This window comes from Cebus imitator, unplaced genomic scaffold, assembly GCF_001604975.1.
Source record: "Cebus imitator isolate Cc_AM_T3 unplaced genomic scaffold, Cebus_imitator-1.0 Scaffold76, whole genome shotgun sequence".
Lineage (NCBI taxonomy): Eukaryota > Metazoa > Chordata > Mammalia > Primates > Cebidae > Cebus > Cebus imitator.
In genome coordinates this window covers 10,571,911-10,583,337 of record NW_016107391.1, presented here as the reverse complement: position 1 = coordinate 10,583,337, position 11,427 = coordinate 10,571,911, and the positions used below count along the sequence as shown (strand labels likewise).

The following is an 11,427-nucleotide window of genomic DNA, read 5'->3' as shown; positions in this document are numbered from 1 at the left end:
AAAAAAAAAAAGAGTAATAGTCTGTACCCAGATTGTTTGAGATTCAAATGCTTTTATAATAAGATTTACTGGAAGTAATGGGAGCTTCATCAAAATATATCCTACCACAAATTTATAGAAAAAGAAAAATGGCCAATCAACATAGATAATAGTAATCAGATCCCTCATGGTTAGAGAAATTTGGATAAAATCAGGTGCCATTTTTTAGCTGGTACCTTGGAAAAGATGAAATGTGGTAATAGCCAGTAGTGAGTAGAGTGCCTATTACTATTTGTGGGAATTCATACTGAAACTTTCTGGAGAGTATTCAGTATAATCTATCAAACTATCAATACAGGCCCTTTAACCAAAACTTCTATTTCAATGAATTTATCCTACAAATGTCAAAGATTTATATTCACTCTAGCATTGGTTTATAGCAGCAAAAAACTAAAAATAATCTAGGTTCCAAAATATAATGGAATGCTAGACAGCCATTAGGAAGAATGACATTGATTGGTATGTGCTTATATGAATATTCAAGATATATTAAAAGTTGTACAACAACATAAGAGTATAAACCAACTTAGATTTTTAAATAATATTCATTTAAAAATTCTATAAAACAATCTGTTAACAGTGTCTGAATAGGGGTTGGAAGTTGGGGGAAAAAAGACAATGACCTGCTTTTCATTGTATGCCAAAATATACTGTACATTTTGGTTCTATGTATGTTAGTTTTAAATCTTATCTTAAATATTTTTACATAAAGGCATTAAACACACACACACACACACACACACACACACACACACCACTCACCCCCCAGAAATACAAGATTATATTCCGTTACCGATTTTCCAAATATTGGAGAACAATTTTCTCTGTATAACTCAAGTAAAAATCTTCATCAGGACTTGACTAACAGTGTGGTACTACAGAATATAAATAGGGTCTAAAGTAACCAAGATACAGAGTCATTCAAATCCCTATCAGTCCTACCAGTGTGTGACATGTGGCATGTTAACTGACAGAATCACCTGGATGACACTGCCTACGCACTGTAGGATGATAATAAGAATTAAGAAATAACACTAATAAAAATTTTTCATTTGGGTTTCTGACATATAGTAGGTTCTCAGTGATGTTGGTTTCTTTTCCCATCATAAAAGCCAAACTAGATAAAAGCTCTAGCTTGTTTTACTTTCTTTAATGGGATTTCAAGAAATGATTCACACGAACACGCCTAAAGTAGCCAAAGAACAGAGGAAAAGTGACCACAGAACATAATGAAATAGGGCTATACTATGTCCCCCACCAAGTTCCCATTCTTCTTTCAGTAAGCATTTTTGTTAACTTTTCTGCCACAGAAAAATGCAGAGTAGACAGATATAATATATAGTTAATGGGAAGAAGGAGTAATATGTAGATAATGTATTACCATTCGCAGACTTCTGTTACATCATTTGGAAGGCAGGGTAGATGCTTGGGAAGAATGAGTTTTCAACATATGTAAAAAATTTAAAAATGAGTATGTACTTATTTTTTCTGACACAAAAATTCAGATTTTAATTCATTCTGACTATATTCTCAACCTACTACATGAATGGCACAAAGAAGGGATAATGCCTTTCAGATTAGTGGATGACAGGGAATCTGCTATTACATGGTACAGGGCAACCTAAATGATAACAGCCTCCAGCTTCTCATAGAAAAAGATACTTAAAAGAAAAAGGGCAATTCTAAGGATCATTCCTTATCTTATGACAGAGCAATGAAAGCAAAGCCAGAAAAGAAAGCATTAACATACCCCAGAACCACTCCCAGCTCCTTGACATGAACACGCATCTGCCCCCTCAGGTATTCAGACAGCATTTTACTTTTGAAGTATAGCTCCTGCAACCGGTCTTCAAGATGCATTACACACTGCAGTTAGGGAGAAATCAATAATCAAGTGAGAAAATAGTATGCAACTCTAAGTCATGGCAAATTCCAAAACATAATGTTTCTGACAATTCTCTTTATTTATTCCAACATGAACTAAAATTTGAAGCACATTTTTAAAGTATGTAGTTTTAGCTAAAAAGGAAGTGAAACTTTTTCTGGCTCATATCAAAGATTAGCTTCTACAGCATTTTTTTGTTTGTTTTTTCTTAACTGCGCTAAAATACACATGACATAAAATTTACTCTTTTAACAATTTTTTTTTTTTTTTTTTTTTGAGATGGAGTCTCACTGTGTCACCCAGGCTGGGGTGCAATGGCACAATCTCAGCTCACTGCAATCTCTGCTTCTGGGTTAAATAGATTCTCCTGCCTCAGTCTCTCAAGTAGCTGGGACTACAGGCATGCACACCACCCAGATAATTTCTTTTGTATTTTTAGTACACACAGGGTTTCACCACATTGGCCAGGCTGGTCTTCAACTCCTGACCTCAGGTGACCTGCCTGCCTCGGCCTCCAAAGTGCTGGGATTACAGGTGTGAACCACTGTGTCTGGCCACTTTTTTAAGCATTTTCAGTGGCACTAAAATACATTCAAAATGTTGTACAACCATCACCACTATCCATTTCCAAAACTTTTTTTTTTGCTATGTTTCTATTGTAAATTTGATCAATATAAAATTTTTATGAATAAATACATTTCAATTGTGTTTACATAGGAAAGGATGTATTCTCCTGTGGAGAATAAAAAACAGTTGGCAAAACTTCACAAAGAAAGCTGAAAGACTGAAAATTAAAACACATCTGGGCATGGTGGCTCACACCTATAATCCCAACACTTTGGGAGGTGGTGGCAAAAGTATCATCGAGAACAGCCTGGGCAACATAGTGAGACCCCTGTCTCTACAAAAAAAAAAAAAAAAAAAAAAAAAGAATTAGCCAGGCATGGTGGCACAATCCTATAGTCTTAGCTAGTTAGGAGGTTAAGGTGAGAGGACTGCTTGAGCCCGGGATTTTGAGGGTGCACTGAGCCATGACTGTGCCACTGCAGTTCAGCCTGGGTGACAAAAGTTAAAAAAAAAACAATGAAAACACATATATTTTATTGTCAATTAACTTGCTCAATTTACTAAAATAGGTGATTTAATCATGTGAATTGATGCTAAACATATTTGAGGAAAAAAACAGAAGTTTCAGGTGTTAAACATTAGGTTCTTCAGAGTGTTCCTTTCCAATGAAAATCAGCTATTAAGCTCCTAATAAAAATCTACTTTATTATTGGAAAAACACAACCAAATGGTTGTGGCTTTGTAGCGTATTTTTTTTTTTTTTTACAATGCTTTAGGCTGATAATGCCATAAGAAAATGTTAACTGCTGAATATATGTATACATAAAATATGTAATATAATTTACTGTATTAACTACTTTAGAGTATATAATTCCATAGTACTAAGAGCATTCGCAATGTTGTGCAACCATCAACACCATCCATTTCCAGAATGTTTTTTCATCATCTCAAACAAAAACTCTGTACTCAGCATCTCAAGCGAAAACTCTGTACTCATTAAACAATAACTCCTCATTCTCTTCTTTCCTGCAGCCTTTGGTAACCACTATTTTACTTTCAGTCTCTATGAATCTGCCTATTTGTAGTACCTCATATAAGTGGAATCACACAATTTTTGTCCTTTTGTGTCTAGCTTATTTCACTTAGCATAATGCTTATGAGGATCATCCATATTGTAGCATGTATTAGAATTTCAGTCCTTTTAATGGCTGAATAAACATTGCAACAAAACCACATTTTGTTTATCCATTCATTTGCTGATGGATGCTTGGGTTATTTCTAACATTTGGCTATTGAAAATAACGTTTCCATGAACAATAGTATACAATTATCTGCCTGAATCCCTGCTTTTAATTGTTTTGAGTATAAACATAAAAGTGGAATCAATAGATCATATGGTAATACTATGTTAAACTTTCTGAGGAACAGCCAAACTTTTCCACAGCTCCATTTTACATTACCATCAACAATGCATGAGGGTTCCAAGGTCGCCACATCTTAGCCAATGCTTACTATTTGTTATGGATTCTTTTTATCATAGTCATCCTTACAAGTATTGAATGGCAGGTCACTGTGGTTTTATTTGCATTTCTCTAATGACTAATGATGTTAAGCATATTTCCATGTGCTTATGGGCCATCTGTATATTTTCTTTGGCAAAATATCTATTCAAGTCCTTTGCCATTTTTTAATTCAACTGTTTACTTTCTGTTGAATTGTAGGAGTTCTTTATATATTCTGAGTATCAATTCCTTTTCAGATATATGATTTGCAAATATTTTCTCCTATTTTATAGGTTGTCTTTTTACTCTGCTGATAGAGCTAATAAACAAAAGTTTTTAATTTTGATGAAGTCCAATTTATCTATTTTTTTACTTTTTTACCTATGCTTTCGGTATCAAATTCAAGAAGTCATTGCCATATCCAATGTCACAAAGATTATCACCTAGGTTTTTTTCAAGTTTTATAGTATTAACTAAAATCTTTGATCTATTTGGAGTTCGTTTCTGTACATGGCATAATTCTTTTGTATGCAGATATCCAGTTTTCCCAGTATCTTTTGTAGAAAAGACTCCTTTCCGGCCGGGCATTGTGGCACATGCCTGTAATCCCAGTACTTTGGGAGGCCAAGGCAGGCAGATCACCTGAGGTTGGGAGTTTGAGACCAGCCTGACCAACACGGAGAAACCCTGTCTCTACTAAAAATACAAAATTAGCAGGGCATGGTGGTGCATGCCTGTAATCCCAGCTCCTCAGGAGGCTGAGGCAGGAGAATCGCTTAGAGTTCAGGAGGTGGAGGTTGCAGCGAGCTGAGATTACACCACTGCACTCCAGCCTGGGCAACAAGAGTGTAACTCCATCTCAAAAGAAAAAAAAAGACTCTTTTCCCTGTTGAATGGTCTTGGCACCTTTGTTGAAAATCAATTAAACTTATATGTGAGGGTTTTTAGAATCTCCATTCTGTTCCATTGGTCTGCCAGTATCAAAATGTTTTCAGTCCTGTAGCTTCATAATAAGTTTTGAAATCAAGAAATGTGAATCTACCAACACTGATGTTTTTCAAGATTGTTTTATCTCTTTGGGGGGTCTGTTGACATTCTTCATGTATTTTAAGATGGGTTTTTCTATTTCTGCAAAAAATATCAATTTGATTTTGATAGCAATTACATTCAATCTGTAGGTAACTTTGCGTAGTAATGACATCCTACTGATATTAAGTCTTTCAATCCATGAGCATGGGAAGTACTTTCATTTACATATGCCTTTAATTTCTATCAGTAATGTTTTATGTCTTACGGTGTACAAGTCTTTTGCCTCCCTAAATTTACTCCTAAGTAATTTATTCTTTTTGGTACTATTGTAAGTGGAACTGTTTTCTAATTTCCTTTTGAGAGTGTTCACTGTTCAAATAATTGTACAGAAATGCAACTTATTTCTATATGTTTTGTATTATGCAAATTTGCTTAATGTGCTTATTAGCGTTTAGCGTTACTATTTTCTTGTGGAATCTTTATGTTTTCTATGTACAAGAGGATCATGTCATCTGCAAACAGATAATTTATTTCCTCTTTTCCAGTTTTGAAGTCATCTGTATTTTTCTTGCCTGACTGCTCTGGCTAAAACTCTCAGTAGCATGTGTGAACAGAAGCAGTGAAAGTGGATAGCATTGTCTTTTTCCTAATCTTAGGGAAATGCTTTCAGTCTTCCATCACTTAGTGTGATGTTGGCTGTGGGTTTGTCAGAGATTTCCTTTATCATCTTGAACTACAGAGCTTTTAAACTATGCTATATTATAGTTCTCCTAATAAGTGAAAGAAAGAACCCTATAAGTTTGAAATGGGGTAATTAGTAAGAGGTTACCAGTATTATAAAGAGATCATTCAAAGTCCTGACATGACAATGAGGATCCAGAATATACTGACATTCTACATAAAGCTTGGGAGATTTTGTTTTGTTTTGTGAGATGGAGTTTCACTCTTGTTGCCCAGGCTGGAGTACAATGGTGCATTCTTGGCTCACCACCACCTCTGCCTCCTGGGTTCACGTGATTCTTGTCTCAGCCTCCTGAGTAGCTGGGATTACAGGCATGTGCCACCACACCGGCTAATTTTGTATTTTTAGTAGAGATGGGGTTTCTCCATGTTGGTCAGGCTGGTCTTGAACTCCCAACCTCAGGTGGTCTGCCCGCCTTGGCCTCCCAAAGTGCTGGGATTATAGGCATAAGCCACCGTGTCTGGCCAAGGGAGATGTTGCATGACTATACTACACATGATCAAATATTCTAGCTGCTGAAATCAGAACATACAGACAGGTATACATCCCCTTCTGTCTTAGCTTGGGCTGCCATAACAAAATATGGTAGACTGAGTGGCTTAAAAAAAACACACACACACACACACATGTATAGCTGGGCATGGTGGCTCATGCCTATAATCTCAGTACTTCGGGAGCCTGTGGCGGGAGAAACACTTGAGCCCAGGAGTCTGAGAATAGCCTGGGCAATGGGGCAAAATGCCGTCTCTACCAAAAAAATACAAAAAATTAGCCAGGCATGGTAGCATGTGCCTGTATTCCCTGCCACTCAGCAGGCAAGGCAGGAGGATCACCTGAGCCCAAAAAGTCGAGGGTGCAGTGAGCCAAGATGGCACCATTGCACTCCAGCCCAGGTGATAAGAGTATGACACTGTCTCAAACAAATAAACAAACAAAGAAAATAACTCAGATATTTATTTTCTCACAGTTCTGGAAGCTAGAAATCCAAGACCATGGTGCAAGCATGGTTAGGTTCTGGTGAGGGCTCTCTTCCTGCTGGCAGACAGCTGTTTTCTCATTGTATCCTCAGATGGTGGAAAGAGAACAACTTTTCTCACTCTTCCTCATCTTCTTTGGCCACTGATAACATCATGAGTACCCCACCCTCGAGACCTGATCTTAAAATATCTCCCAAAGACCCTATCTCCAAATACTGTCACACTGTGGATTAGAGCTTCAATATATGAGTTCGGGCTATAACACAAACATTCAGTCCCTAACAGCTTTCTTTCACAAAAACAATAATGAAAGCTAGCAGCAGTATTTACTGTAGGCACAAATGAAGCAGAGTTTAGTTATCTACCAGAGCCCTTAAAGTAACGCAATGATTGCTACACATACTTACAAAATTTGGAGACAAGTTATGCTTATAAAGCTGAAGTGTGGAATGAAGCAGGTTGGAAACAAGACTGGAAACCAATACTTCCTTTCCCAGTTTATTATCTGTTACTCGTCTCTGGCTACTGGCCACTTGAACAGTCCATTTATCCATGTCAGCTATAATACAGACAGCTTCTGCTATTGGTTCATCCAACACTGGATGCTGGAAATAAAAGAAGAATTCATCTTATGATTAGCAAATGAAGTTTCCAAAGATAATAGTAATTCAGCAATGAAGGTTTACTAAACAAAAACAAAAGAATATTAAACTTCAATATTTTGATATCTCCTTGACCAAGGAGAATAGAATAACTAACTCGTTAACAAATACCCTGAGACATATTATAGATGTCATCATAGATAGAGACTTTGTATGCATTACAAGCACTTTGTATGATTTAGTCTAGAACTTAACTTTCAACAGTCTTTGATCATTCATTAATTTGACAAATGTATTAAGTGTTAACTATGTGCCAGGCAATTGAAAGAAAATGTTCTTTACCCTGAAAGAGACAAACATTTTATTTTGTTTTTTTTTGTTTGTTTTTGAGACGAAATCTCACTCTGTCACCAAGCTGGAGTGCAGAGCCACTATCTCAGCTCACTGCAACCACTGCCTCCCGGGTTCAAGCTATTACCCTGCCTCAGCCCCTCGAGTAGCTGGGACTACAGGTTTGCACCACCACACCTGGCTAATATTTTGTATTTTAGTAGAGAAAGCGTTTCACCATGTTGGCCAGGATGGTCTTGATCTCCTGACTTCATGATCAGCCTGCCTTGGCCTCCTGAAGTGCTGGTATTACAGGTGTGAGCCACTGTGCTGCATCTGAGAAAAACATAAAAATTGGACAAGGCAGGACAGGACAAGACAGATGCAGTGGCTCACATCTATAATCCCAGCATGCTGGGAGGCTAGGTGGGAGGACTGCTTAAGGCCAGGAGATTGAGACTAGCCTGAGCAACATAGCCAGACCTCATCTCTACAAAAAAAAAATCTAAAAAATCAGGCAGGGATGGTGGCATGCATCTGTAATCCCAGCTATTTAGGAGGCTGAGGCAGGATGATTGCTTGAACCCAGAACTTCAAAACTGCAGTGATCTAAAACTGTGCCACAGCACTCCTGTCTGGGTGAAAGACTGAGACTCTGTTTCCAAAAAAAAAAAAAAAAAAAGACTTATTCACACAAATAAGTCAGTGGTAAGATCCTGTGCTAACTATCCCAATATGTCAGGCATTAATATTCCCTCAGCACCAGAGAAGCTATTCCTTGATGTCATGAAATACTTTGCTGCCTACATGCATTAGATTTTTCTGTTTGACTAAGACATATGTCCAGAGTATGAATACAGCAGTTAAAAATGGGACACATCAACATATACTAACATGGTTCCCCAAGATACATTGTTAAACGAAAAAAAAATTTTTTTGAGCCAGGCCCGTGGCTCATGGCTATAATCCCACTACTTTGGGAGGCCGAGGAAGGCGGATCACCTAAGGTTGGGAGTTTAAGACAAGCCTGGCCAACATGGTGAAACCAAGATTCTACTGAAAATACAAAAAATCAGCTAAGTGTGGTAGTGGGCACCTGTAATCCTAGCTACTCGGGAGGCTGAGGCAGGAAAATCACTCGAACCCGGGAGGCGGAGGTTGCAGTGAGGTGAGAGCATGCCATTCCACTCCAGCCTGGGCAACAACAGTGAAACTCCGTCTCAAAAAAAGAGTCACTATACATACAGTTATGTATCTAAAAATTCATATTTACATCTAAATAAAAATGTATAGAAAAAAGAAAATACTCAAATCAAGTATGAAGTACTGAAGATCTCCCTGAAGAAGCAGGAATATAGGAGTATAAAGGTCTTCTATATTTTATTCTGTGTATCTTTATATTGTTTATAAGCCCAGGCTTAGCATCCTCAAATGATATTCCTTTGCCTAGTTAATGAACAACTACTCTGAATAAAGCTCTGCCATGGACACTAAAGAAACAAGGGCAACAGAACTCATAGGCTTGTGAGGGAGATAAAAATATATACATCTAACTTTTAAAAAAATGTGTTAATGATGAAGCAGAAACCAAGTACTGGGAAGTAGAGGAAGGCAATTGTGGGATCTGTGTGATACAGAGTTTCTCAGTGAAAGGGATATAGGAATATGACATTGAAGTGTATAGATAGGACTGCTAGTAAAAAAAAAAAAATGGGAGAACACGGATAATTGAGTAAGAATAAGACTCAGAAATAGAAGTAGATACAAATGGCTACATTTGTGAGAAATGATTTTGAGAGATAAGAGAGAAGACAATGGCAAAGGAAAAGTCCAGAAATACACCTTGGGAAGATTTTCCATGGAATGCAAAATTTGTATTTGCTTTTTATAAAATGGTACTCAAATATTTATTCATCTCTTGCCAAGGATAGAATACTTTGTTATTCTTCACTTAATTACTGAAGTACAATTTTGGCAAAGGTATATACGCCTGTGATATTGGAAAATATATTCAGCTGACCAACAACATGGGTTCAAACTGCAGGTCCACTTAGATGCCAATTTTTTTCAATATAATATATGGAAAAAGTTTTTGGAAATTTGCAACAATTTGAAAAACTTAAGAGACAAAAACCGCGTAGCCTAGAAAAACGGAATATAAGAAAAAGTGAGGCATGTCATGAATACATAAAATATATGTAGATGCATGGCAAAGTGGTGTGCATTTCTAATCGTAGCTACTGGGGAGGCAGAGGCAGAAGGATCAACTAAGCCCAGTAGTTCGAGAGACTAGCCTGAGAAACACAGCAAAACCTATCTCAAAACAAACAAAAAATATAGATAGTATATTTTATCATTTACTACTGTAAAATATATGCAAATCAACTAAAAAAGTTAAAATTTATAAAAATTTACACACTTACAAAGCATACAAGGTGACATTCACAGCCCAGCGAAATGTAAGCAAATGTAAAGATGTAGTATTAAATCATAACTGCATAAAATTAGCTGTAGAACCTACTGTGCTACTGTAATAGTGTTGTAGCCACTTCCTGTCACTATTGCCTGAGGTCAAGTGTTGCAAGCATGTACTTAAAACACCCCAACAAGTTAATCAACTCTGCAGGAGCAGTTCCTCTCTCCAATAAATTGCGTACTTCAGTCAAAAACTGATCTCTTGTGGGAGGCTAAGGTAGGAGGATCCCTTAAGCCCGGGAGTTCAAAGCTGCAGTGAGCTATAACTGCACCATTGCAATCCAGTCTGGGTGACAGAGTGAGACTCTGTCTCTAATAAGACAAAAAGATAACAAATAAAACTGATCTCTAAAGGTTCTCAGGTATTTTCCATCATGTTTACTGTGATACAGCAAACCCTGAATAATATCATGGGACCCACCTGGAGTGCCACTAGTGATGCTGGGAATGCTCTCAAGTAGAGAGAAGTTAAGACATTACAAGAAAAAGTTGAACGTCTTGAAATGGACCATAGATTGAAGTCTAGTAGCTGTGGTTACCTACCACTTCAAGATAAAATGAATCCACCAAGAGGATTGTTGTAAAATAACACAAGGAAATTTGTGAAGCTGTCACTGTAGCGACACCACTAGGTGTGAAAACCATGTACTTCTGCAGAATACCTTTTTATCTCATAATGAAAATGCAGCTGTTATGTGGGTATAGGATTGCTGTAAAAAAGCTTTAACTATAGACTCTAACGTTTTTTAAAAAATGAAGTCATTATACGACAACATAAAGCAAAATGAGGGTAAAGGATCTAAAGCTGGCGAATTTAATGCTAGGAAAGGATGGTTTGATAATTTTAGAAACAGTTTTAGCTTAAAAAACATCAAGATAACAGCTTTTGCTGACCAAGAGGCAATAGACAAATTCCCAGACACCATCTAGAAAATCATAGAGGACAAAAGATACCTGCCTGAACAGGTTTTTATTGCAGATGAAAGTACCATATTGTGGAAAAAGATGCCACAAAGTACATTTATTAGTATGGAAGAGGAGCAAGCACCAAGATTTAAGGCAGGAAGGGATAAGCTAACTCCACTGTTTTGTGTAAATGCATTCAGGAGTAAGATCAGAACTACCCTTATATAAAGAGCTGCTAACCTCTGGGCCTTGAAGGAAAAAAGATAATCACCACCTCTGCCAGTCTTCTGACCGTTGAAAAAGAAATCTGGGAAAACAAAAGCTCTTTTTCTGGATTGAATCCACCCACGCCTTTTTTTTTTTTTTTTTTTTT

At 37.1% G+C, this 11,427-nt stretch overlaps 1 protein-coding gene across 1 annotated transcript in view; it reads right to left on the bottom strand.

Moving 5' to 3' along the window:
• FNIP1 (folliculin interacting protein 1) overlaps window positions 1–11,427 on the bottom strand; it is a 152,582-nt gene that overhangs the window by 1,983 nt on the left and 139,172 nt on the right. Inside the window, exons 14-15 of the mRNA XM_037739958.1 lie at window positions 7,149–7,346; window positions 1,790–1,905 (exon numbers count right to left, since the gene is read on the bottom strand). Of these exons, the coding sequence (XP_037595886.1) occupies window positions 1,790–1,905; window positions 7,149–7,346 (314 nt within the window). The remainder of the gene's footprint in view (window positions 1–1,789; window positions 1,906–7,148; window positions 7,347–11,427) is intronic.